This window comes from Anas platyrhynchos, chromosome 18 (genome assembly GCF_047663525.1).
Source record: "Anas platyrhynchos isolate ZD024472 breed Pekin duck chromosome 18, IASCAAS_PekinDuck_T2T, whole genome shotgun sequence".
Lineage (NCBI taxonomy): Eukaryota > Metazoa > Chordata > Aves > Anseriformes > Anatidae > Anas > Anas platyrhynchos.
In genome coordinates this window covers 10,105,150-10,132,168 of record NC_092604.1, presented here as the reverse complement: position 1 = coordinate 10,132,168, position 27,019 = coordinate 10,105,150, and the positions used below count along the sequence as shown (strand labels likewise).

The window sequence follows — 27,019 nt, the reverse complement described above, 5'->3', positions numbered from 1 at the left end:
TTTATTCGGCTGGAATAACACCCCTGGGGTAGAAATAACACCTCCTGGGCCAGAATAACGACCCCCCTTGGCAGAGTAATGACCCCCAGGGCCAGAATAACGCCCCTTAAAACAGAATAACGCCCCCTAAAACAAAATACCACCCCCAGGGAGCACTGACACCCCCCGACCCCACTGCAGGACGCCTCCAGGGAGCCCCGAGGGGCTTCGGGTGCCCCCCCAGGACCGCTGAGGAGCAGCCCCCCGACCACGTCCCGCCCGTCGGGGCCGCAGCCGTCGGCTCCCCGACACCACGGAGACCCCCCCCCGGGTACAGGGCTGGCTTCCCCAAGGGGAAAAAAGCCTGAGGTGACCCTTGGGGGGGATAGAAGGGGTTAAGGGCGGGGGCGGGGGCCCGGCCCGGCCCTACTTAAGGCGGCGGCGGGCGCGGGGCGGCTCTGTGAGATGGCGGCTCCGCGCCGGCCGAGCGGCGGGGGGCTGAGGAGGGCGCCTCAGGACGGGCGGCTGGAGGAGATCAACAAGGTGGGGAGGGGTCGGGGAGAGGGAGAGGAGGGTGAGGAAGGTGAAGGGGGGCGAGGAAGGTGAAGGGGGGCGAGGGGGAGTGAGTGGGGTGCCCGCTCTGTAAGGGGTAGGTGTTCCCCCCCCCCCCCGCTCGGGGGGTGTTGGGTGTGGGGTGAGGGAGGTGTATGGGGGGTTTGGGGGGCCTGCGTCCACTGTGCTTGGGGGATTTTGGGGGTCTGTGTCCCCTCTGCCCGCTCCTCCAGCTCCATGCGGTGCTGTCCAGGCAGTTCTGCGTGCCTGTGGGGCTGGGTGCTGTGGAATTCCCCTGGGGAAGGCACCCCAGCAAGAATGGGTGCCCTTGTTCTCCCAAAGGGCTTCGCCCTCCTCTTTGCCGTGTCCACTGCCTCAAGTTCCCCTCTCAGGAGCCAGGAGCTCTCCAGACTCGCTCTGCTCTTCAGCCACAGCAGGACCCGTGAACACACAAGGGAACACGGGGCTCTTGGGTGTCCCCCAGCCTTGGGCAGGGGATCGGTGACTCCTGGCACAGAGCAAAGGGGTCCGGGCTGCCTGCCCCCGCTGCACGTCCAGCCTGGCTCATGGAGGTGGCTCTGTTGGTGACCCTCCTGGTTAAGAGTTGTTCAGGGGGTGAAAAAAAGGCTTTAACCTCAAAACTATCAATTATGGGGCTTCTAGGGTCACTTCTTGGTGGGTTTGGTGAGCCCTTGGTGGTACAGCTGGTGGCCTCGTGGTGCTCCAGGTGGAGAAATCAGAGGCACACAAGACGGGAGCCCTGAGGAGGTGGTGGGCTCCTTGTCCTTGTGTTAACAGGGCAGCAAAAAGTGTTGGTATGCACGCCCAGCGGGGTGAGACAGCCGAGGTGGAGGCTATGTAGGTCACTGGGGAGGGAATTAGGTGATTAGAAACCAGGAGGTGCTGCCGTAGAATGGGAGCACTTGGCTAAAAAGGGGCTTTTCAAACAGGCTGCTCGGAGCAGGTGGGATAGGGCCCCACAGAGGGGAGGTGAATGGGCCCGAAGTGTCCCTACAGGGGACAGCTTCCCCTTGGGTTGGGAGAAAAGGGGTGTGCTGTACCTGCTGCTGGGAGCAGCCATGGGGTGAAACAGCTCCCACCTCCCTCCGACACCGAGCTGATGCACGGACCCAGGTTGACAGCGTGCCTGGAGCCTGGGAGGGGGTTTCCTAAGCCCTGACAAGCCCCAGGACTGCAAACTAATAAAATACTCAGAGTGAAAACTAATCCCACAGCCCACATTCCTATCGGGTGTCATCTCGTTGTCTCATCCCAACATCCAGCTCCTTCCCAGCCCTGTTTTCCTGGCCGCTTTCTCCCCCTGAGCTCTGTGGGATGCGGGTGTTTGGCAGCAAATGTCCAGAGTGCACACACGCTGCTCCAAGACAGCTGAGCCCAGGATTGAATTTTCATTTCCAGCCTGAAGCTCTCCTCTGGGAACCCCTCTTGGCCATTCCCTCCCTTCCTGGGGAGCGGCGATCACATTGCTCTGCCTCGTGCATCAAGGTGGTGAGCGTAATCCAGCACAGATTAGTTTCAACCTGGCTTTACCCTCTAACGCACGGGGCTGCAGGGAGCTCAGCCTGCGGGAGAACAGGTGCCTGCTTCTTGCACCCAGGGCAGGCACGGACATCCCTCAGCCACTTCACAGCCTCTGCAGGCTGGGCGGCTGCCCTCGGGCACCTAAACAGCCTGACCAGAGCCTGGTCCCCCCATCAGAGCCCTTTAGGGGGGTGAGGAAGGGTCTCCTTTGCTCAGGTTGTTTTACAGGTAGCTGAGAATCGCGTAGCTGCATTTGTTGGCCTGGAAAAGTCTCTTTCTCCAAGAAAGAGAAGAAGCAGGGGAGAGGCCGGGGCTTATTTTTAAGCAGTTCTTATTATAGAACAAGCCCCTTAAAATGGGAGCATTAGCAAAGAAAGGGCTCTGGGAGGACCTTCGGCCGCTTGGGCAGTGGCTGAGTCACAGGCCCTGGGGACCGCATTCCTGCGCGTTCCTGTGAGCGCTGGCCTTATCGCAGGGCAGCTCGCATACAATGCCAGGGTGGAATGGCCTTTGAAATACATCCCCCTGCTGCTTCCTTCAGCTCGGAGCAGCTGCAGCTCCTGTGGGTGAGGTGCAGGGGGTCTGGGTGCTGGGTGCGTGCCCGGTGTCACCCCTCCTGCTCTGCACCGTGCTGCCAGACCCCGGGCACGTGTCCCCAGCCATCCCGCATGGGTGCAGCCTTCCCTTCTGCTCTCCTGTCCCCTGTCCTGCAGCTCTCTGCTGTTTTTGTGGGGTGAGAATGAGGCCACGACCTGGTGATGTTCTGGCTCAGTTCTGGTGCTCAGTGGGATTTGGCAAGTTCCCTTTGCAGTGGCGGTAGGTAACGCGACTCTGCTCTCCGGTGACTTCTGCGGCTGGCTGAGCCCCGGCCTCAAAGCCCAATTGTGCCTTTGTGCAGGGCTGGCACTTGATACCCCTGGGTAGAAAGAGCTGAGATAAAGGAAAGCGAGTTCACCAAGGAGAGTGAAAGAAGGAACTGGGAACATTGCTTCTCCCCACGGCTCTCAGCTTGAGTTGGTGCCCGTGGTGACAAGGGAAGCCTGTGTCATGCCAGTTTACTTGGGGGGGGTCTCTGGTGGCCCGTCAGGAGGGGCTGACACTTGTGTCCAGGTGGGCTTCCTACCTTGGCTTGGCTGCACAGAAAGGATTTGGTGAAGGGTGGGCTGCGGGTGGTCTCATTACCAGTAAGTGGTGCTGCCCCAGTACTACCAGTGCCGGAGATCCTCATCTCCTGGGGACCCCATCCTGCCTTTGTGAGCACAAATAGCTGGTGAGAAACAAAGGCACTGAGCAGGAAGCAGCCTCAGCCCTCTCCACCGCAGCCCCCGGAGGGGTTTTGTGCCGGACAAGCAGTGCCTGAGCTGTGCAGATGTTAATGATTTCTGCGCTGAAGAATGCGGTGTTGTTGCTGAGCACAGACCGAGGCGTTGCACTGCGCGGGGCTGGGAGGTGTGGGAGGGCAGGGGCAGGACCCAGACCTGCTGCTGCTGGCTGCAAGGGTGCTGCTGGCAGGGTACAGTGGCGAGGCTGACCCTGCAAGCTCCGTTCTCATGGGTACCTGATGGGTTTTGAGGTGGAGTTAGGAACAAGTGACCAAAACTGACCTGGGATTTCCTCCCCAGCCTGAGCAGAGCGATGGGAGGAATGGACAGATAGTCTGAGAAAGGGGGAGCCCTGCCCCTTCCCTCAAAATACAAAATACCTGTCCTCTCCTGGCTGTATGACATCCTACAAACTTTGCCTGCTCTATTTGCCAGCCCTGAGTTCACCTGAGAGTTTAAAGTCTCTGAAATGAGTGCTTTTTGCAAGGAATAGGAGTCCTTGGTGGGTTTGGGTGCCTGGCCCTTGTGCTGGGCATGCTTGAGCAGAGGTTGGGGGGCTGAAACCTCGGGTGAGCAAGGAGGGGTGCCGGGGGGTGTCATGCAGTTATTGAGGCCTGGTGGGGTTTGACCCATTGGAAGTCTCCTGGCACTGAGGAGTAGATATGGCCCTCTGGGATTTGGGTAGGTGGTCTGGGTAACGCTGTTTCCTTTCTTTAACCTCGGGAATACTTTTACTGTTTTAGGAATTCCTCTGTGACCCGAAGTTCAGTGATGAAGAAGACCTGGAGGAGAAGCTGGCGGTGTTCAAAGGTGAGAGCTGGTGGTCAGGCAGCCTGGTCGCTCTGGACACGTTATTTCCCTCAGCACTTAACTTCTTACCAGCCTGAAGTTTTCTGCTGAGTAAGTCATACGGGACGGAGCCGAGACAGAAACCTTTCCCTTGCTTGTGGAACTTGATGAAACTCCCCAGGGGTGGTTTTCCCACCTGAGCCTTTGCGCTTCCCCCTCTTGCAGGGCAGGGACATCAGCATGCAGACATCCTGCCTGGAGGCTGCTATTGCTGCAAAACCTGCTGCGTGGGCAGAGCCCCCCCCGGGAGCAGCGAAGGAGGGAAGTTTCTGTCTCAGTACCTAGACAAGCTGGCTGGTATAATGCACAATGCAGTAGCTGGACTTTTTTCCAGTGAGTAGGAGGACCTCTGCCCACAGAGCAGAGGTCTCAAATCCTTCCTGAAGGAGCTGAGGCCCTTTTTCTCTCCAGAATTTTCTGCAGCCTGCCCTGGTCCTTCCCAAACCCCTCAGTACCGGAGCCAGCAGCACTGACCTGTGTAGTCCTGTCCCAACCAGGTCTGGCTCCAGACTGGGGCATAAATTTGGGCCACGTGGTGGCAGAGGGACAGAAACAGCTCAAAAGCTTGGTTTCGGTGTTCAGAGCTTGTCCCTGAGTAGTTAAAGGCCAGGATTCAGCAGGGCTGCTCCGGGTGCAGCCAGTTTCTTTCCGAGCAGTGGCTGAAGGCAGTCACTTCCCCCACGGCCTCTGAGGAAGCATGCCTCCTGCGTCACGGTGCCCTCAAGGTTTGTCCTCAGCCTGGCTCTAGCCAAATAAAGCCTGACCCCGCTTCCATTTCAGGCATTGCCTGCTATTGCCCTGTGAATTTTGGCTTCGCAGTGCAGCATGGAGGAAGCTGGCTGGGGCTTAGCGCTCCTTTACCCTGCTAGGAGCCTCCTGTGCTCCCCCATCCTTCTTTCTGTTGACTTCTTGTGTGGCTTTGACTTCTGGCTGCAGCCCTGCGTTATTTTCCCATCCCAACCGGGGCTCCTCAAACACTGCAGCCGTAGGGTCGCAAGGCGCAGAGTTCCCTGTAATAAGAGCCCCTGGCATCTCCTCCTGCTGCCTCGGGAGCTTGCCTCCGTGGCCTGTCCCACTCTCCCAACGCCTCCTCCGGCTCCTCCGACAATCGGCTCATTGTGTGGTGATGGGGGGAGTGTTTCTTCTCCGCCACCCTCCCCACAGAGAGCCCTGGGAGCCCCTGCACGCTCCGTGCTTGTGTCAATGCAGTCGTGAGGGGAGGGATGAGGCATGGCTTTGCCCCCCCAGATCCCTGCAGCTGGGGTGGGAGGGAAGCACGGGTGTGTGAGCCGAGGCTGAGCGCACGGTGATGTAAAGCTGCCTCTGTTCTCCACGCTCCTGGCTCAGCGTCAGCTGAGGAGAAAGGAAAACACGTGCAGGGCACAGGCGCTGCGGAGCAGGGTGTGTGTCCCTGGGCGCACGCTGGGGATCCCGACCCCTGCCTGGGGAGGTGGAAGTTCATTTGCACAAGGTCATTGCAGTGGGGCAGAGCCTGGCGGGCATCCAGCATCACTTCAGCCCCTAAACAGATGCGTGACAGCCCCGATTTCATCTAGGGATGGTTGCTTAATGCTCAAGGGGGATCCTTGTTGCTGCCTGGAGCAAGCACAGCTTTGGCTTGTGCCTGGTACTCCTGTAGAGCTGTGGTGTTGAGCTCCTGACAGCAATCCACAGCTGAGACCCAGGTAAATTCATGCCTCTGCCTCCTGTCCGTGGCTGCCCTTCACTTCAGCTTACCCAGCTCCTTCCTTCAGAAGCACGAGTCCTGGGGCGCGCTCTGATGTGTGAAATATCCCTTCTTCCCTTCGGCTCCTGAAATTAGCCTGCCACTTCTCAGTGCACGCTCGTCTGCTTGCTGGTGTTCCCGGAGCAAAGGGCTCTTTCCCTTTGGGGGAAGTTGCAGCCTGGGAGCTCTCACTTAATTTGAGCCCTCGGAGGCTCTGCTGGGGATTGAGTGCTAACTGCAGGGCAAGTGGAGATTTCTCCAGCTGTGTACGGATGGCTGGTGGCAGCAGGCATCTTGCTCTCTCCATTTAGCAGAATTGAGGTTAAGGTGGGGGCCCCCCTGTGGCACAAGGAGCCGCATGGTCTGTAAGACAAATCCTTGCCTGAAGAGCTTATGTGCTAAATGGGGAACAGCTAGCCGGGGGGGTAGGAAGCACAGGTGTGCCTCTGAAAGATCAGAAGCTGCCCAGGACTAAAATCCTGATTTCCTGGCTCAGAGCAGTGCTCTGGCTGTTACGGCACGCCAGCTTTCCATCCTGCAATGCTATCCAGGCTGTCTGAGCAGCTTCTGCCTTTCTCTGAGGATGCTGGAGCCGCCTGGTTTGGAAGGGCAAACAGCCTGCTCCAGTGTCACTGCTCCCTGGCGTGTTCTTGGCCTCACCCTCTCGACGTGGTCCTCGAGCATCCCCGCTGGCAGGTGTTGCTCTGGGAGCACAGCACGGCGCTGGGAGGGCTGCGGGGTTTGTCCCTCACTATTGCAGGCAACCACGTCACCTAATCCCCCTCCTAATCCGATCAAGCTTTTGTCTTGGGAGTGCTCAGGGTTTTGCTTTTCTTGCTACTCCTTCTGGGAGGCTGTTCCAGAGCTTTGTTTTTCTGGCTGGAAGCCTTTTAACGCTTCTCATGGCTAGCTGATAACTTGTTCTCATGCCAGTGTTTTCTTTCAGCTCAATTGAAAAGCGGCCACAATTAAAGAGCACTTAACTGTGGAGCCCTGGACTTGAGACAGGGGTGTTAAAACCAGGTCTTGAGACTGTCTCCCCCTGAGCTGTTTGCGTTCTGCAGTGTATCAGTCATATCCCCAAACCTTCTGTTTCCCTGCTCCGCTCAGGCAGAGCTCCAAAGCCCTGCGTGCCCCCTGCTCTGTCTCCCTGCTGGAGCAGCTCTGACCTGCTAACTTGTTTCTGTGTCTGTTCCAGAGAAGTACATGGAGTTTGACCTGAACAACCAAGGCGAGATCGGTGAGTGACGCAGGGACGCTGTTACTGGGCTGCAGGAGTGACTGCCTGCTGGGATGGTGTCTGCTGCTCCCCTCTGCATTGCTGAGGAGGAAAAATACATGGGCTGCTCCTGGGTCTGGCCTTGCTGGGCTCCTGAAACCCAGCCAGGGGCTTCCTGGCTCTCCAGCCCCTGCCCCTCCACTTTCTCAGTCTCTCCTCACCTGCTTCAGGATCTGAGCTCTTCTTGGTCCTGTTTTCCTCCTGACTCTCTGCTTCTTTCTGTTCCAATCGTCAGCATTTCCAGAGGAAATGCAGGCTTGGAGTTCCCTGAGTTCTGCCTGGCTTGAGGCAGAAGCTGTGTAAAGCCACGAGCAATTCCAGTGCAGGGAATCTCTTCCCTGTGGGGGGAAGGGAGCAGAGGGGAAAATGGGAACTGGGTGTGAGTCGGGCCCAGCAGAATGGCCCTGCTTTGGGGCTGGAAAGCACCAGTTAGGTAAAAATACAGGTTTCTCCAGGCCTGGAGCAGACGCCTAAGTGCAGGCGCTTGCATGCTGTGCCCTTGCAGGAGGCTCCTGCCTCATTCCCCTCCTCCACCAGTCCTTGAGCTGAAATTGAACCTGTGGGGAGCTGGAGGAGCCTGGCTCCGGGCTGCAAAGCCTTTCCGGGAGGGAAGGGGCCGCAGGTCCTGGCGGCACAGTGCGAGCAATGGAAGGAAATGGCCTGTGGCGATGGGCAGGGGTGCCTGCTCCCAGAGCCTGTTTGTCTCCAGCTTTAACCCCGGTGTTGTTTTCCTCCCCCCTCCTCGTCCTTGTGATTCTTGGCACCGTTCTGAGCTCAGCAGCAGTGTCCCTGTGTGCCTTTGGATCACTTTGGGAGTTGTCCCTTCTCTGCAGCGCATGGTGCTTTTATTCTCGAGCTGCACAAATAGGAAGCGATGCTCCTCACTGCCAGTACGGCAGTGGGCTCTGCTGGGGGCTTCTCTCTGCTTTCAGCTGGCAGCTTCGTGCCATCAGTTTTGGGAGGGTCCAAAAGCGAGGGTCTGAGTTGGGAACTCCAGCCTGTGCCCCCAGGGTTGGTCTGGGCTCAGTGTGGTCCCCTTGCCACAGCACCAACGCCTTGCTCTTGCAGATCTGATGTCTGTCAAAAGGATGATGGAGAAGATGGGGGCTCCGAAGACCCACCTGGAGCTGAAGAAGATGATCTCTGAGGTGACCGGCGGGGTTAGCGAGACCATTTCCTACCAGGACTTCGTCAACGTGATGCTTGGCAAGCGCTCAGCTGTACTGAAGCTGTGAGTGCCCTTGGGAGGGGACGGGGGAGAGGCTGGAAGCGAGCAGCGTGCTGGGGGAGCTGGAAGGGCAGCAGCTGCCCTGCCTGGTGGAGGTGGAGCTGTGCGTGTCCCCTGGGCCTGGAGGTGACAGGAGGACCCTCACGCCACGGGAGGCAGGACTTGAGCAGGGAACGGTGATCCTGCAAACCCCAGCCGTGCTGGTTCCTGTTGCCCACAGGATGCTCCCTCCTGCCCCGTTTTGGAGAGCTGGGCAGTATGTGGAGAGGAGATGTGCCTCAAACAGCTGGCGTGTGCTGGGAAGGGTTTTGTGTTCCTGGCTGCCAGCACTCGCCTCTCACGGCTGCCTCTGCCCTCCTGACAGGGCTCCGAGAGTCCTGCTGTACCAAATGGCTTCCCAACACTTGCTTGGCTCCTGCTGCTAGCGGGGTGGGTTCTCTTGGCTCCATCTCTGCCCCATTGAAGCCTGGCTTTTCCTTTCACAGCCACAGGGGCTGGCCCTGCTTTTGTTTGTTACCGCCGTGAATAGGAGCTGCTCCTCTCCATCCCGCTTGCCCCTTTCTGAAGGCAGCTTTAGAAAGGCAGCCAGCTTTCTCCCAGGTTGGGAGGAAGGATACTGGAGCTTGTTCCCTCCGAGCTGGTACGTGCTTGCTGGTGGTCTCTCCTTTTCCCCACTGAGTGCTCTGTCTGCATGTTGGGATGCTCCACTTCCAAGCGCACGCACTTCTGACACCCTTGCCGCTCTCTCCATTGAAGCAGGCTGAGCCTGCAGCCTGTCCCTTATCATCCATCCTTCCTCCCAGCTGCAGTAGCTTTCACAGATGGGTCCCTTCTTTTGCTGACAAACAGATGCCCCTTTGTCTCTTGGACTCTGTTTGGAGCAGGAGCAGAAATGTAAAACTCGTCCCGAGAGCAGCGCAGTCCTTTGATCCGGCGTGGCAGCTGGCATTCCCAGCGTAGCTGCAGTCCTCAGGGAGGAAGACAGCGCTGGTGGTTGCAAAATGCTTGGGATTCTTCTAGCTGCTGCCTTGCTCCTCGTCTCTGCCCTCTCTCCTGGCTGTAATTGCTGTTGCTTGCTTGATTTGGCTTCCGAGTGTTGTGCTGTATGGTTATACACAAGGTGGGCCAGGGCTGGTGTTTGTTTTGACGCATCAGGAGCACTTGGCATGCAGTGTGTGCCCAAGGGATTTCGGAAGTGGCTGTCTAAATAAAATGTGCTAATCCTCTGGGCTCTGAGAGGGAAACGGGCAGAGGCTCTGGGAACGCACTCCTGGAAGCTGCTGGAAAGGCAAAGCTGCCTGCTGAGCTGGCAGCACTGCCCTCTGTTGGCTTTCTGTCCTCTGTTAATTATCAGATGCCCATTGTATAGAAGGCAGATGCTATTTTTCAGCAAATAAGATAATCCCACCCCCCTGTGATGAGTGAAGATGCACCTGCTTTTTTTTTTTTTTTTTTTAACCTGTATTATCTGTTGTGTTTTGCAGGGTTATGATGTTTGAAGGAAAAGCCAATGAAAGCAACCCAAAACCTTCTGGTCCACCTCCCGAGAGAGACATAGCCAGCCTCCCTTGAAGAGAGCAGGCTGGAAAATTGGCACTGTTTGCTTTGCTGGCCTGTAACAGAGGTTACCTGTGCTTTGGTACTCTTTACTGTGGACAGTCCTAGTTTTCAACTAACCTGCCTTAGAGGAACAGCAAGGGAAGCTGGAGTCCCCAGCTTGGATCTTTCTGCTGCATCTCTTAGCTAACGATTTGTTAGAAGCTGTAGCACCAAGTGTACTGTGAGACAAAAAAAAAAAAAATCTGATCTTACTCTTTCCTCTGCCCTTCCTGCATTTCTCACATGAAAAGGAGCTGCTTTCCCCCCAGCTTACAGATTAGAGCTGTGCTTGTCACAACAGGTTCCTGAAGGGCCTTTCTGCCAGACACAGAGTGCTTCCCTGCTGGAGCCCCTACAGCAGCTTTGTTGGTGCAAAGAACTAAGTGCCTTTTTTGCTCTGTCGTGTGCTTCCCAACTTTGGTTTAGTTCTTCCCTCCTGGCTTGATCAAGCCTAGGTCAAGCTCCCACCTCTGTGGCCTAGGTGTGTGCAGGGTGAAGGTGGGGAGGTGCACTGACACCAGAGATCTGCTGGCAGGGGCTTTAAGCTTGGAAGTGGGCACGGCTCACTGCACAGAAAGGCTTCTGTGTGCTCCCTGGGTTCATCCTGCAGTCAGATCTTGGGGCTGTGCCAAGAGAGCTGTTTAAAACAACAACAAAAAAATTGTTTTCCTGTGTCCCCATACTCAGATCCTTGTCCCAGATCTCAGTGTCCCCATCAGCCCTGGGAGTAAGTTCTGCACAACCAGCATGTGATGTCCTTGATGTGCCTGGGTCCTCTACTTCTGGAAGACCCTTGTCTGCTGCTGAGGCTAGGATGTTGTAAGGGAACATTTCTTTAGCTGCTAAATTCCGTGAGGACTTTTGTTTGGGCTTCACCTTGAACCAAATGCATATCACAGGTGCTTAGACTAGGACCAAGGTGCCCTTCTGTTCTGGAGGCCCGATTATCAGGCCCTTCCACTGTAGTTTGCCTTAGGACAGGGTCAAACCTAAGCTGTCAGCAGGAACGCGCTCTGCAGATAACCCTGCAGCCAATATCCTGCTGGCTTCTACCAGAAATTAGATTAGCAGTGGGCAGGAGTTGTCTTCAGGTAGGAGCTGTTTGACTGCTGGCTGCAAGGCAAAGACAAGAACCCTCTACAGGATGCTATAAACCAAAGGCTGACAGACTGGAGGAGTCTGGCAATCCTGGTGGATAAACCCATGTGAAAACCGAGGTACTTGGAAGCTAAAGAAATGAGTTCTGCCAAGGCTCTCTTTCAGCTGAGGGAAAGCCACTGACCCGTTTAGCCTTAGATCTTTCCCCCTGCCCCTTTCTGGTTTGCTCTGCTTTTTCCTTGGCCTCTGAGACTTGTTGATCAACCATAGCAAGAGAGGCAAACAGCAAGGTAAGTCACATCCCTGATCTGAAAAGGGGCAAACTGCAACCCTATTCTGGGGAGGGGAGCCCAACACCAGCACATGAGGATGATTAGAGCTAATCTATGGTTGTCTTCCTAATAAATCTCCGCTTAAGTCTCTGACCAGGAGCATAATCTCTGAACAGGTAGTTGTCTTGTCCGTCAGGTGTAGAAACAAGCCTGCTGTTACGCCTTTGCAGCCCCTCAGGAAGGCTTAGGGGGAAACAGAAGCTTCAAGTGAAAGGAAGCTGGGTGACCAAACTCTGAGCCCTGCAAGATTTTTCCAGACCAGCTAAGGATGAGGATCTTTCTTCATGCAGCTGCTCTTTCTGATTTTGCAGACTTCTCTGCATGTGTTTCAGCTTGGTCCCGTGGGACTATTGGGCACATTTTCCTGCTATGTAAGCCCTCAAGCTTGCAAAGAGTGGCTGTAAATGCAGAGTAAGAGCTGGGACCAGGTGTAGCTGGGACTGTGCTATCCACGCTCTGGTTATTGCAGTGATTCTTGCTCTATACACAACTTCTGGAATCCAGATGTTTGCTCTTTGCCCTTCCCCATTTTTTTTCTTAAATGTTCTTGGCAGCTTTTAACTTTTTAAAATCACAGTTTAATAAATTTTAAAGGAAAATACAGATGATTAACTCTACTAGGCTTATTGTTCCTGCCAAAGGCTGCACTTTTATTTAAAAAAAACATTCTCACTACTGTTTGCATGAAAACCAAAACTGCAATGGAGAGAGAAAAATTGTAAGAGCAGCACCAGTCTACTTTGAAGACTGAAAATAAATCTTTTGAAGCTATACTGTGTGTCAGTGTGTTTAGTTTAGCTTTTCGGAGGCTTGGTCCAAATGATTGGCTGCAGATTAGTTGAGCTGTTTTCCAAGTTGGTTAATATAAACCCTTAAATAGATCTTGGTTTGCACTGCCTTGATCTGATCTTTATCTGTGTAATAACTGACCGAATGCCTTTGGGTTTGTGTTACAAAATGCAGAGGCCACCTCCTGAAAGCCAGCCTCTGATTTTCTCTAAAGAAAACAGGTGGGAGTGCTTGTTTTAAGGAATGACTTGTTTATCAGGAGCAGACACTTGCAATGCTTCTCATGTAAGATTACTTTTTTTCATGCTCTCTGCTCTTGAAGCAATTGCCTGAGGTTCTTATCAGACGTGAGTTATCAAAATGGAAACCGGGCTTCCTGGGGGAATGAGTGGGTATGCTTTATCCACGTGTTCTTCAAAAGGACAGAACTGCCCTGAGATCACAGCCCTGTCTGCTTTCCGCTGCCCGTTAGCCTCTAGGAATGCACCTGCATTTCTGTGCTGTGTGTGAAAGCTGCTGTTGTGTTAGAGGGGAAGAAGAAAAGGATCATGTGGGAATTTAGATGTGGTTTGCCACGCTTCAGGTCACTACCTGCACGTATCACTACTGTTACCTCTGTGGAAGTCCATGTCTTTCTGATCTTAGATAAAATGCAGTGCAAGCTCCTGGAGCTGGGAACAGCCTTTTGTGCTGTGTCTGTGTCACCACAGGGCTAAGCGTTGGGGTGATGTGCTCCCTGGGTGGGAGGTGACCCTGTGAGCTTCAGCTGGGAGGAAGCGAGGAAAGACACGTGGATATTAGGAAAAACTTCTTTACTGAAAGGGTTAGGCATTGGAATGGGCTGCGCAGGGGAGTTGGTGAGTCACCATCCCTGGAGGTCTTTACAAGATGTTTAGATGTAGAGCTCAGTGATATGGTTTAACAAAGGACTTGTTAGTGTTAGGTCAGAGGTTGGGCTGGGTGACCTTGGAGGTCCCTTCCAACCCAGATAACTTCATGAAGGACAGCTGGGCCTTGCTCTGACCAAGAGCTACTTTCCTGGGGCCTCAAAGCACCATAAGGGTGCCTTCCCTTCACAGTGCTTCATCGTTTCCACCTCAGCGTGTGCCTGGTGGTGCACAAGGACCAGCCTCAAGCACCAGACCACATTTACCCCCATGAAGGGACTGGGGTTTCCTTGGGGCTCCAGTGCTGTTGGACCCATAAAAGCAGCACCACAGCCCCGTGGAGGTTGATGGGCTGGGAGGGAAGGCTCCGGCTTCGTTGGCAGCCAGATCTGTGCCAACGCCTGGCCCCGGTGGGTCCCTGAGGGCTGTGGGGTCCCCTCAGCGCCATGGGGTCCCCTCGTTGGGGTCCCCTCATTGGGGTCCCCTCATGGCTTTGGGGTGTGCCCTGCAGCAGCCCCCCGCCCATAATCAGCACAGACCCGACTCAGGAACACCCAAACAGCACAAATTTATTAACTTTGATTAACCACAGCCTCGGCATCCCCCCCCACCCCCAGCAGCCGCCCCTTATTTTCCCCTCCGCCCCCCCTCCCTTGGAGGACTCCTCCCCCGGATCATAGAGTAGCGCGGCTAGAGCGGCCCCGCCGGAAGCGGAAGCGAGCGGAGCTTCCCCGGCGGCGGCGCTGAGGCGGCGGGGGCCGGGCTGGAGCCATGGGGGACGACATGAACGTGATCCCCGAGCGGGAGATGAAGGCAGGGCGAGGGCCGGCAGCCAGCAGCCTGTGGAGAGTGGGGGGGCGGCCCTGGGCACGCAGGGGGTGGCAGGCTGCCGGGGGGGAGCGGTTATGGGGGGCTTGGGGGGGTTCGGCCTAGGCTGGGGGGGGGCACCGGGGGTGGGGGAGGGGCTGGGGGGGGCTTTTGGGGGGGATCCTCAGGGGTTTGGGGGTGTTTGTGGAGGGCTGGGGGGAGAGGCTGGCTTGGGGTGTGGTGGAAAGTGGGTTTGGGGGAGCCTGGGGGCAGGAGGGGCTGGGGGCTCTGCTGGGTTTCTTCTGAGCTGCAGGGGGAGGCTGTTGGGGAGCAGGGAGGGGGTTCTGAGGTCTCCTGGGGGGTTCTGAGGTCTCCTGGGCGGGCCTTCTGTGGGGAATCTGCTTTTGGGAACAGTGCTGGCTGTGTGTGTGGTTTTCTGCCTTTGGGCAGCACGAAGCCGAGCATTGCTGCCAGCCCAGCCTGCCCGTGTGTGTCCCAGGCTGTGTGAGCAGGACGGGGCTGTTTGTGCAGGCTGCTCGAGCCTGTGTGGATTTGTGCAGCTGCTTCCTGCTCAGGCACCTGGGCTGCTCGTTTTGCAGAGGGTTCTGAGCTCCTGCAGTCCTCCTAGGTTGCAGAAATGCATTTACTCCATGCTTTTTTTTTTTTTTTTACTCCATTTTTGGCAAAATGAACCAAAAACCTGAGGCTTGATTTGAATTAGTGGTGTTAGATAGAGTGCTCTAACTACACCTTGTGCGCTTTGTAGCTTTAAGGGAACAGGTTTTATTCTATCACATTTTATCTTTGCTATGTTCCCTTTTCTTTCCTTTTTTCCTCTTCTGTGACAATTGTCTAGTTTCAGGCATATTTCTGAGAGGAGTTAGATGCCTCAAGTTCAGCTCCTACAAGTTTTATGAAAACAGGCTGTTGGGTAGAAGAGAGACACACCAGGCAAAACTGCTGTGTGATCTCTGTATTACTTAGGGAAGACAGAAAAGGTGATAGGTTGGCCAGTGGTAGCATGGATGTGGGTGTTCTGCAGCTCTTGTGGAGAGACTTTCAGCTTATTGTCTTAGAGAAACCGAAGTGAAGTCTTCCTCTTCGTCTGCACGCGTACAGCTATGTCTGCTCTCTCCCACAACAGGATTTTCAGTTCAGAGCACTGAAGAAGGTCCGCATCTTCGACGCTCCTGACGATCTCCCCAAAGAGCGCTCCAGCCTCCTCGCCGTGTCCAACAAGTACGGGCTGGTCTTTGCTGGTGGGGGAACCAGCCTGCAGATCTTCCAGACCAGGAATCTTCTCATGCAGAATCAGCTGGGAGAAGATCCCAATAAAATCGGTGAGGCGCGTTTGTGGCTCGTGGTCGCTGCAGAGACAGCTTTGTGTGGGTTTCATGCTATGGAGCTCTTGGCTTCTGACACAGTCCTCGTTGTGGTCTTTGGCGCATTTGAAATTCCTGTGTTTTCTTGTATAAGAAGGCAGGGCCAGTATTTGCTGTGCCTCTAACTGAAATGAAGTAGAATCAGTGGGATCAAGCCACCAGGACGCTGGTTGTGCCTTTTCAGGTTCCAGTCACATTTGGGTACCTGCTCTTGTGGTAGCCAGTCTCTGAGCCGTGGGCATGTGTGTGCGTCAGGGATGTAAGCGAGTGGAGAGGGGGACACAGTTCTCACACCAGTTTCTCTGTTTGGACTGTCCTGCGAGAGAGGAAGCAGTGACTGTTCTGCCACCTCAAAACCAAAGTGCATTTGGTGGCATAAAAATTTGCTGGCAATGAAAACCACTTGGTTTTCATTCTCATCTTGTCCTTAGTAACTGTGCTACCCAAAGTTCCCATATGCACTGCAAGGAAAACCTAAAATACGTCTGCTTAGTTGTTCTTGCAGATTACTGAGGAAGGAAAGGGACATTTTCTTTTCTGAGAAATTTGAGAGACTCTGGAGATTGTATAGATAGAGATGAAGGGGTTTGCCTTCACTCAGTGCATTTGCTGCATCAGCTCTGACAGCTGCTGTTTGTAGGACTGTCTGTTAAGTGACTTTTGCATAAACTTGTCCTTTCTGTGTTGTTTTAAAAGTTTTTGCTCTTTAAATTTGTACACTTCATCCTATCTTACTTGCCTTTTGTGTTTCAAGTGGAGAATGTCCAGAGTACCGTAGTTCCCCTGAAGTTCCCTGTGCAGCACTTGGCTCTAAGCTGCGATAACCTCACGCTGTCGGTCTGTATGATGTCCAGTGACATCGGTTCCTTCATCGGCTTTTTTGATGTCCGCACATTCTTTAATCAGGTAAAGTACATGCAAAGTTGTTTTTCTTTTTTTTTCTTCTTTGACCCAGATTAGAACACAAGAAGTGTCATGCCTCGGGTGGGATTTTCTGCCTCTCTGTCTTGTAAAGGAGTTTAATGAAAAACTCAAAACATGCTTTGAACTCTTCCCGGGATGGGGCATCCACAGCTTCTCTGGGCAGTCTGGTCCAATGCCTCACCACCCTCAGAGTAAACAACTTCTTCCTACTGTCTAATGTAAATGTACCCTTTTTAGCTTAAAAACTGTTACCCAACTTATTTCCATCAGTTGTTAATTTATTGGGGAACCAGAACTGCTTTGGACTGTGACTTTGTGAGAACTTATTTTCATGCTCTGTCTGACTGTCTCAAATATTCGTCTTTTGTAAAAGGCGAAACAGCAGAAACGTCCCTTTGCTTATCACAAACTGGCCAAGGACTCGGGAAGCGCAGCGGTGGTCAATGACCTGAAGTGGAACCCTGCTAGCCCCACCATGGTGGCCATCTGCCTGTCGGATGGCAGCATCTCCGTCCTGCAGGTCACGGACTCTGTCAAAGTGTACGCCACGCTGCCGTCCTCTGTGGCTGTTACATCTGGTGAGTGGCAGCCTTGGGCGAGGTGCAGAATGTTGGGCACTTGGGAATAGAGGTGGGTAGGCGTAAGAAAGTTTGTCTCAGGGAGGTGGTTTCTTAAAGAATAAAAGAAATTGCAAACAGGAAGGATTTAAAATCCCTAAGACTCCAAAAATGGGGTGTGATGTAACTGCTCTTTCCCAGTTGATTGGAGGAGCTGCAGCCAGCGAGTTGGAAACCACAGGTGTGCCTGCCTGTGGTTTGCAGGGAAGCGTAAAAATAAATCTGTGGTAATCACCTGTTGGGTTTTGATCTGAGCATCCTTGCTTTCTCTGTGACTGGATGATTGCCACGCTGCCCTGTTTTGATCCTGAGCAGATGTGGTGTAAACCTAAACTGCACTAATGTAATCACATCAGTAATTAGCACCGTGCCCCCCTCTCCCAGATTTAGCGCAATCTGTGCATCTTTGTTGCAGCTCTGATATAACTTCTAGGCCTCTCTCTTCAGTTTAATTTGTCCATATGTGCTTGTGCCAACTGAAGCATATGTTTAGGATGTAAGCTATTATATTCCTAAGTGGCTGTGAGCATCCCCCACAGGGCAATGTAAGGCTGTATGGCTGCAGGTGTGAGGGAAGTTTAAACCTGTCTGAAGCTTCACTGGTATGCTTGCTAAGAAATTCAGCTCTTCTTGCTGTCTGTAATTGAAAAGGCAAATTAATTGTTCAGCTTTATGGGATTTTGCAAAGGAAAAATGCACAGTTTTGACTTACTGGTCCTGCTTTTGTGGGATCTTGTAACTGTAATTTCCTTACTGCTGATGAAATTCTCTTTTTTGCTTAGTGTGTTGGAGCCCGAAGGGAAAACAACTGGCTGTAGGGAGGCAAAACGGCACTGTGGTGCAGTATCTGCCTGTAAGTATTGATGCCAGTAAGACCTGATGTCTGCTCACCGGTTTGCAAAAGGCTTTATTTCCTTTGCATCTCTGTCTAAAGAATTTGGTTGGGTGGCATGGGCCATGTGATGATGCCCATCCACTTCACTGTTATTAAAATGTCTTAGACCAATGCTGGGTTTAGTTTGATGTTTGCACCCACTACTTAAATGTAGTGACATCAGAGTGGCATGCGATGAGTGGTAAGCAGTGTGTTAGTTGCTCTAAAGCAGTTCTCTGGACTTTCTCCAAAACTTGCAGTTGGATTTGTTTGGGGTCTTTGTATTTAATATTGTTTTATTTACAGAATCTACAGGAGAAGAAAGTAATCCCTTGTCCTCCCTTTTATGAACCAGAAAATCCTGTTAAAGGTATAGCTTCTTATTTTTAAACTTGCTTCCTCTTTTAAAGTGTCTTTACTCATTCATCCTCTGTTATTTTTAGTTACAGCTGCTGTATAGTATCCTGGTTACATAATTACATAATGCTTTTTAATTATTCGAGGGGAAAAAGCTTTATCTCTAGGTTGTATAGAAAAAACTAACTGTGGGCCAAAATCCTTGTCTATTGCTAAAATGCTTTAAATATGCATTTTTAAAAATTAATTTTTGCTCACTGATGTAACAGTACTATCACAAGTAACTTCCCTTCAGCATGGAGATTTCTGGATATAAATCCATTCTCCTGTTTCATGCAATTTTCGTTTCTTCATTTTGGCTCTTCAGTGTAGTGTTAAGATAGTAAGTTTGGAAAAACAGAAGCACTTCATCTGGGTGTGTCAAAATATTACCTGTTTTTAGAAACAGTGGTGCTGTTTGGCCCGTGATATCTCGAAGCAAATCAAATGCATGGTTTTGGTTTGTATTTAGAATTCTGGGATCAAATAGTTTTCCTGCTAGTATGACTGATGCTTTGCAGACAGATCGTTGAAATTCTTAATCTTGGTAATTTAGAGGATAGCATGTTCCTTATTTGCTAGCAGTCATTACTTTTATGTGCTGGACATGGTTAAAATCACTGTATGAGGAAGTATTCTGAAGTGTTTCAAGAGGTGTTTGTTTCCTTCTCTTCCAGTTCTGGATGTGCTGTGGATTGGCACGTACGTCTTCACTATTGTGTATGCAGCAGAGGATGGGACACTGGAAACACCTCCAGACGTGGTCATAGCCATATTGCCTGTAAGTGCAAACACGTCTCAGCTACAGAACTCTTTGTTGCTTTTGATACTGTCAGAGTCTAGTACTCTCTGACCAAGTTCTTTTAGGTATTCCACGCACAGAGGGTGAAATGTTTAATATCAGATTCTCTTACTGGAAGGTTCTTGATGTTACATGGGACTTCAAATTTAGAAAACTGACACAGATACTGATACAGGCACAATACAGCAGTTGCAATTTATGGTTAGATCACAGTACAAATATGGTTCCGCTACCTGTCTCTGTGTGCTCACTGTCATGACGCTGGGTGTCCCCAGTTGCTAGGGAGGAATACGTGGTTTGAAACCAACTGAAGTCCATTCCTCTCTTTAAAATTCTTATCCGAGTTGTTTAGCTTTTTATACTATTAAGTTGGGCTGAGCCCCAGGTTGACTTCCACCATGCTCTCTGGCTAAAGCTGGGAGACATTCGCATCCTTTTAATGAACTCCAGAGAAACTGGGTTTACACCACCAGGTGATCCATTCAAAAGGTGACAGTTGGGTATCTAAAGCAAAGGCCACTCCCCAGTTCCATGTGGGTTAAGTCAGCTTCTTTGCAACAGCTGTGGTCAGTCACAGATCCTACTGTAAATCTTGGTTTTGGTGTTGGACAGGGACTAGGTGGAGGAAGTAATATCTATGTGGAAACTTATCAGTAACCTGTTTTCTGATGACATCAAATTATGATGTGAAGACTTAGACTGAAACAACGCTCAGGAAAAAACCTTACCTGATGTAGAGTCGTAATATATGTAACAGATTTTTGTGTGTATTTGTTTAGGTTAAGGATGTTTTGGGGCCTGATTATATTGGTAAGGCCCTGGTAAACTTTTTCTTGTCCCTTTATCTTTTGGAGGAGGTTTTTTTTGTTTTTGATGCCTGTTCTCTTCTGAAGTACATAGGCAATTATTGCTGTACCCTGTGACTATGATGTACTTATGTTTTATGTGAAATTATTTGGTTTCTGTACTGGAAGATAAATTATCAATGTTGGCCTTACAGAAAAAGGAAGAGAAGAGACCGGAGAAGTTTGTGAATTTCATGGAGCCTTGCTATGGGAGCTGCACAGAGAGACAGCATCATTACTTCCTCAACTATGTTGAGGAATGGTGAGTTGCATGAGTTGTGGCAGTCTTTTCCTTGTTGTGTATGTCTGAGTCATCTAAGATTCTCCATGTGTTGTTTATCCCTTCTGTAAATTATGTAACACCCGATTATGAGCCAAATGAAATTACAACTTTGAAAATGCTTTATTTTATATATATAAAGTACAGCCTATTTTTCTCGCGTGCTTTATCTCCATACTGACATACTCATTTGTCTGATGAGAATGTATGTTATCTTCATACAGGTACATAAGATTGTTTAAAATCTACATGTATTGTAACAGTTTCCCCTGTCACACGTTTTGGGAGGAACAGTCAGTTTCATGTTGTTATTGTAACTTTATTATTAGATATGAATATGGTGATGATTAGGGGAGCTGGGGACCTTGCCCTGGAGTGTCATATTTGTGTCTTTGCTTACAGGGATTTAGTTCTGGCAGCTTCAGCAGCTTCCACAGAAGTGAGCATCCTAGCAAGGCAAGGAGATCAGGTAATATTTTTCTTCCTGTTGCACTTGTGTGTATGTACCTCCTGTTTCTTGAAAATCTAAGCAAGTAAAACCTTTCTAGAATCTGAAATATAACAAAATGGTATGCTTAAAAAAATCAAATGCCTTTCTTTTTACAACCGAGTTGCACAAAATATTAATGTAAATGTAAGCCTTAGGTGACCAGAAGATGAGTGACACAAAGGAGAAGGGATAAAAAAACACAGTATGCTGTGAACCAAGTACCCCAAGTCTATTTTTTGTGATTTGGTTGGTAATCTAAAAATGTGGTCAAATTTGCTGGAATAAAAAATGATTCATATGAGGTCATATTGAGGTAAAACATTGACTATTTGTCCTTGAGTCTGACCTCAACTCTGCCATACATTGCTAGGGAAGAAACCACAGACAAATCTGTGGAGGGCCCTGATAATTCTGACATTTGTTTACCTGACAAGGCAGGTAGATCCTCTCCAGCTTTTTTACAATCGCATCTTTCAACTGTAGTAGACTAATGTTCTGAATAAGACTGAACACAGGAAAGCAGTAGTCGAAATAATATTTTTGCTTCTTGCAGAACTGGGAGTCATGGGTTCTGGAGGACTCCAGCAGAGCAGAACTTCCTGTGACAGAGAAGAGCGATGATACTTTGCCTGTTGGTGTTGCTGTGGACTACACCAGTAACATGCCCATCCCAATCAGTAAGTGTTGTTAATTTTTCTTGTGGAATAGTCCAACGGTAGAAATAAAAGATTTTTGAGGGGCAGTCTGGTGCTTAGGGTCCTGGGAGATGGTTCTGACAGAATCTGTCCTGCATCTTTATAGCAAGCACATAGCACGTGTGTGATTACCTCTGTGTAGGGATTTAAATGGCAAGGTGTTAAATACGGTTCTTCCTGAAAGGCTGCAGCAGACTGGGATGCTACAGTAACAGATGTGGAAGAGAAAGCACCTGAGCTATGTCTGTTTTTTACAGAAATGGGGTAGCAGTGAGTTTAAAGGGGTCATATTCTAACATCAGGGATTTCAAACTGCCTGTCTGACTTTCCCCATTATGCTCATAACTTGTGTCATTTTGCATAACTGTTTGTATTAAGTACATCTACGGTGATCTAAAGGACAAAAAGGGGTTAGTTTCAAAACCAGAAAAAGCAAGGATCGTTGAGGTGAATGTGTAGGTTTTAATTCCACATTAAAGCACAGAGCCTGTACTGACTGAACCCTGCTGTGCTCTGCATCTAGCCAGCTGCATTATTGCTGTACCTTCTGTGCTGCCTGAGGGCTCTTCAAAGCACATTGTCAGAGGCTGAAGCTGAAGATACATCTGAGCTATTGTGCTGTACCTTAGTGAATTCTGAAAACTCTCCCTTGAAACCCAGAGGCGCTGAAATAAAGATGCCTTCAGGCAGAGTGGAAGGTACTGCAGTCAAGAATTCCTGAAGAGCACAGGAGGGTGCCGATTAACTGTGAACTGCAGCAGCCTTTACCTGAATGAAAACTACAGCAGGGAATTGAGGTCAAACTGTGTACTTTAACACAAAATTGAATTTGAAGTATTTTCTTTGTTAATCTATACAGTTATTGGATTAAGGAGTCTGTCAGAACAGCTTTTTTTAAGCCTAGGTTGTGCTACCTCAGTTTATAGAAAGGTTTTTGGAGAAGCTTGTTGCTGACACATTCTGTGTGTTCTCACAGAGTGTAATCAGCTGCTTTTTGGCTGCACATTATTTGGCTTTGCAGTTCACAACAAGCTTGGATTGAAAAGAAACCATATTTGTCCTGGAGCATGTTTCCATGTAGAAACTGCCCTTCCCCAGCAAGAGCCAATAGAGGGAGTGTAGGCACACCCTGTATGGGCCAACAGAAGAAAAAGCACCAGTGGAAATTATAACAGTTCTTCCTGCATCCTAGATTTACTTTTTTTTTTAATTAAGTATACTTAAACTTAGAGAAAAAGTTTTAGAAATGTACAGAGTAGGTCAGGGCCTTCAACTGTCAGCTGCACAAAATGGAAGTATTTTATATCAGAGGTTCAAATTACCAGACTTGTTTACAGGATTATTGTTTTTTATGTTGGCTGTCTTTACACTTGAAAAGCATCCTATCTAGCAATTATTTCTTACCTTAAGAATATTAGTGGTCTATTAGGATCCAGTGGAATGTGGAGAGTTGCTGACAGGAACTGAGGGTTGAAGAAGGGAGCAGCATATAGCTGAAAAGAAAGGATTACCTGAAAATATGAAAATGCTTGGCACAGAAATTCATGGGTGAAGGTTAGGCTTTGACAGTCAGGAAATTATATTTAATTGTCAAAAATAACCTTTTGTCTTTCATCCATGAATTTATAAAGTATGAAGTCAGGGATAGGTAAGAATAAAGAAGGAAAAAAAATATACGGGGCATTCAGGGGGAAGTACGGGAACAAAGATATAAGTTAAAGCAAGAAGGCAGAAATGTAAGAAATGTTGTGGTAAGCAAGTCACGTGCCAGCAGGAACAAGACAGGAAACTTTGGTTGCAAGGCTTATGTGTATGGTCTCTGGCAGGTGATGAGAAGACCCTTCCTCCAGCACCCGTTCTGATCTTGCTCTCCACGGATGGTGTACTCTGCCCATTTTACATGATCAATCAAAACCCAGGGGTCAGATCGCTTATCGTGACCCCAGAGCCATTGGTGACAGCAGGGGAGAGAGCGCCAAAATCAACAGGTAAGGGCTCCAGTGGGCTAAGGAAACTCTTGCATTTGTGCATCTTTTTTTGTAAGTTTGGTATTCTGACATGTATGCAGTCACATTAAACATTTTTTTACTTTTCTTTATAATGATAATGGAAGCAATTCTTGGGTGTTTTCTGCTCCCAGGAAAGTTCTCCATCTTCTGCACATCTGAGTGAAATTATTTAGTCCTGTTTACCACAGGAGATCTCAAGCACTTTGCAAACTGCAGTTAGTTTCTAATGTGCAATCAACCTTTGGGGAACGGGGCCAAAGCACTTCTACATGTAGGAGGCCCTTTGCCCAGCTTTGGGGTGGTGTGAGTGAAACTGCAGTAGCGTCTAGAACTGCAGCAGTGACTGCAGGCTCTGCTTGGTGACAAGGATCAAGACCCAGAGCAGGGTCTGCACACTCCCAAAAGGAGAAGGGTTTTCTTCCATGTGTTTTGCCATGGGAGGCGATGATGTAAACAGAAGTGTTTGGCTGCAGCAAGAGCTTATTTAAACAATAGCTTTCTGCAGTGCTGTGAAAACAGCATTAGCAGGTAGGGCAGTAGCTTTTTCTGAGTGTGTATTGGTTGTGATATGCAACGTGAAGTAAGCAGTTTCTTATGCTGGCGTGTGCAGGTCAGTTGGTCGTTCTGCTTTTCTGCCTGCATGCAGTAATTGCAAACCCACCATTTTCTTACATAATTCCAAACTTACGTCTCCTCCAAACAGAATGCTTTTGCCTGGCAGTCTGCCTCTCTGCAGTGCTGGCTGGCTAGTGTGCTGACAGCCTGTTTAATTTGAGCTGGCAGGAACCTTATCAGAATCAGTGGAGAAAGGTGAAGGCTTTTCACAGGAAACTCCAGGCCACAATAATCCGGACAGACTTGGGGAAACTAGTATTGATAATGTCTCGGGGTTTTTGCAATTTCTGTAACAATTGTTGGGCATGGGGACTGGAAGCCCTGCTCCCTCTTCTCTCTTTCTCACTCTGTGGTCTGTCTAATGAGTGAGATAGTACCTAACTGCCCCATCACGTAGCGTTTGGCCTTGCAGTACCTTCTTCCATTAGTCAGTGCAACCAAATGAGTCTTTTCTTTACCTGTTTATCTTCCCGCAGGAAGTACTGCCGCATCTCCGACCACTCCGCCGACTTCTTTAAAGCCTGACACGGTTCCAGCTGTTGCTCCTACTGCCCCTGCCTCAAGTCTGCCTCCAGCAGGAGGTGGAGCAGCTGCTTTTTCCTTTATGCCTTCAGCTGTGAAGCCACCCGGCACTACAACCAGCGATCCTCCTCCTTACCCCTTTTCCACTGACACCTCCAAGCAAGCCGTGGCTCCCAGTCCTGGAACAGGAACATTCTCCTTCTCCTCTGCTTCTCCCAAGTCATCTGTAACAGCTGCTCCGTCTGCCACCACTGCAGCTACTGCCACCACCTTCTCTTTTGGATCCATGAGCTTGAAACCAGCTGCAGACAGCTCACCTGGGCCACCACCCTCCACAACACCCATTGCGCAGAAGTTGTCTTTTGCCCCTTCAGCTTCTTCAGTCAAAGTGAACCTCAATGAGAAGTAAATATGAAGATAAATTAGATAATGTGGTAGCTGGGTAGTTGTTAAATCCCTCCAGATGTGGACGGTGTGTGGTAGTTCTGAAGGTCACACAGTAGTTTCTATCTTTTTGCCCTGACAGCTCTTTTCTATGCTACCCAAAAAAGCACTGAAGCAGCCCCTCTTTATCCAAGATATAGGTGTCTTTGGCTGTTAAAAAACAAAAAAAAAAACAAAAAAAACAAACACCCTCAGTGATTCCCATACTAGAGGTGATGTTCATGGACAAAATATTAGTTGAGGGAGTTGCCAAAAGTTATATTGGTAACTTACCAAATTATCAGACTTTTTTTTCATGTCTGCTTCATAGGCATGAGACATTAATCCAGTGCTGTGGTTCAAGGTGAATTGGTTGAAGAACTCTCCAGGGATGCTAGGATTCGAGTTTTTTTGAGACTGATTTAGTATGTTGCTGGTAGCACGATTTTCTTTCACTCTTTGTTGAAGGTTCCTTACCTCTAACCTAGAGTCGCTTGCAGTGCTGGGCAGGAGCTGTATCCATAGTTGATTTTTTTGTTTTCCTACTCCTGTATTGAATAGAGGAGATGCCAGACTTTTTTTTTGTTGTTGTTGTTCTTAAATAGATGCATGCTCAGTGAATACAGGACCTGAAGTCTTCAAAGCTTGTTTGTGCTGAGAGTTCATGCCAGCTGAAGGATAACTGATACTGATTAGAAACTGCGCAAAATAGATTTGAGTGATGAACATTCTCAGGTTTCATACACCTCTCTTCTGTCCAACTCCCAAGACTTACCTCACTTTCTCAGAAAGAATGGTTCAAAAGGCAGGGCTATGTTAATTGGAGTTGCAGTCTGTGGAGAGCAATTTTCATGTAAATGTATCTTAAGAAATTTCTGATGGTTCAAATGATTATTTTTTTTAATTAGGGCAGTCTTTGCTACACCGGCATCTGATGGTGGCTCTTAGGGCTTTTTAAATTTGCTATTTTGTATATAAAGCAAATGATACGGTTGTGAATTGGCTGAAAATTTAACTTGGCTGCCTTGAGGGCCTGAGTTTGAAGATGAATGGAAGTTCATGTTCTCTTGCAGAATTTCTCTTTGAACTTTGCTGCAAGGTTGGAACTGAAGGGTGACTCAGATTTACTATATTTGGTGCTTTTGTGCAAAATGATGAGGTGCATTTTGAAGCAGGGTAGTAGTTTTTGCTGGCATTTAGTTTTTGCTCACTAGATCTATGGTAGCAGACTTTGTGGTTCCACATATTCAGAAATATCCCTGAAGGTGCCTTCCCACCATTTGAGCAGCTGCACTTGTGATTTTGTATCTAGAGCATAAGTTATTGCTGATCCCTGGGGTGGTTCATTTGTTAGAGCTTAGTGGTTCATTTTTGGATGGAGAGAAGCAGCCAGGACTGGTTCAGATCTGAAAGATGCCCTGTGTCTTCTGCAGGTTCTCTGCTGTAGATGCCTCATCTCCCACTAGCAGTGGTGGTCATGCCAGTTCCACGATGTTTTCATTTTCCAACAATTTAAAAACTGCTTCTGGAGGTCCTCTGAGTCAGTCCACGCCACCCTCTGCCTCTCCTACCACACCACTGAAGGCTTCATCCCCTGCACCTGCCACAGGTAGGAGTCTGATGCATCCTGTTGGGAACAACATATTACAAACAATGTTCTGAAAGTTTTAGAAACTAAATCAACCTCACCACATCCTTTATTTTTTCTGCTGCATTTACTGATGCGGTAGATCTGCACACCATAATGCTGTGATTAGTACTGAAACTGAGAATTTTCTCCATTTGTGCAGTTTGTTCCCCACAGAGCCATGTGGGAAATAATATGCTCAACTTCTTAAGTTCTGCCGCAAGTTCTGGCATTTTCAGTGCCCCACAATATAGCTCTGGTTAAGAATGTTTCTGGGCAGTCAAGCAAATTGGTGCCCTGACTTGCATCTGGAGCATATAGAGTTCAGTGTTCAGAAGCGAGTTTAAATTGTATCGCATTCATCTGGTAGCAGAATAATATTCCACCTCTCACCTGATTGTGTGATTGGGAATCTTGGGGTCCTTCAGGAATGTGCAGCCAGATATTTGGGAGTAACAGCTGTTGCCATTAGCAGAGAAATTGAATGGGAGTAAATGTGCACCTGGGGAAGATGTTTTCTTTCACTAGG

The 27,019-nt window shown here is 49.8% G+C and overlaps 2 protein-coding genes across 5 annotated transcripts in view; both read left to right on the top strand.

Annotated features, from left to right (window-relative positions):
* Window positions 1–367: 367 nt before the first annotated feature.
* AIF1L (allograft inflammatory factor 1 like) lies at window positions 368–12,277 on the top strand. Its single transcript, XM_027470841.3, has 5 exons — window positions 368–522; window positions 4,139–4,205; window positions 7,169–7,210; window positions 8,318–8,480; window positions 9,962–12,277. Exons 1-5 carry the CDS (start codon window positions 445–447, stop codon window positions 10,047–10,049), a joined length of 438 nt encoding a protein of 145 aa, XP_027326642.1. The 5' UTR covers window positions 368–444; the 3' UTR covers window positions 10,050–12,277.
* A 1,561-nt stretch (window positions 12,278–13,838) lies between these two features.
* The window catches only part of NUP214 (nucleoporin 214), a 45,271-nt gene continuing 32,090 nt past the window's right edge, over window positions 13,839–27,019 (top strand). For all 4 annotated transcript variants that reach the window (XM_072025461.1, XM_038188011.2, XM_038188010.2 and 1 more), the window contains exons 1-13: window positions 13,839–13,995; window positions 15,134–15,329; window positions 16,126–16,277; window positions 16,669–16,873; window positions 17,695–17,765; window positions 18,093–18,156; window positions 18,860–18,963; window positions 19,985–20,091; window positions 20,512–20,578; window positions 21,153–21,276; window positions 23,121–23,282; window positions 24,395–24,845; window positions 26,297–26,472. In XM_072025461.1, the coding sequence (XP_071881562.1) occupies window positions 13,954–13,995; window positions 15,134–15,329; window positions 16,126–16,277; window positions 16,669–16,873; window positions 17,695–17,765; window positions 18,093–18,156; window positions 18,860–18,963; window positions 19,985–20,091; window positions 20,512–20,578; window positions 21,153–21,276; window positions 23,121–23,282; window positions 24,395–24,845; window positions 26,297–26,472 (1,921 nt within the window). In that variant the 5' untranslated portion in view covers window positions 13,839–13,953. The remainder of the gene's footprint in view (window positions 13,996–15,133; window positions 15,330–16,125; window positions 16,278–16,668; window positions 16,874–17,694; window positions 17,766–18,092; window positions 18,157–18,859; window positions 18,964–19,984; window positions 20,092–20,511; window positions 20,579–21,152; window positions 21,277–23,120; window positions 23,283–24,394; window positions 24,846–26,296; window positions 26,473–27,019) is intronic.

Excerpts from the sequence above, each read along its gene's own strand:
- AIF1L (XM_027470841.3), top strand. The coding sequence starts at position 445 with ATGGCGGCTCCGCGCCGGCCGAGCGGCGGGGGGCTGAGGAGGGCGCCT. Across the intron at positions 4,206-7,168 it reads GAAGCTGGCGGTGTTCAAAG|AGAAGTACATGGAGTTTGAC; the intron begins GTGAGAGCTGGT and ends TGTCTGTTCCAG. Across the intron at positions 8,481-9,961 it reads CGCTCAGCTGTACTGAAGCT|GGTTATGATGTTTGAAGGAA; the intron begins GTGAGTGCCCTT and ends TGTGTTTTGCAG.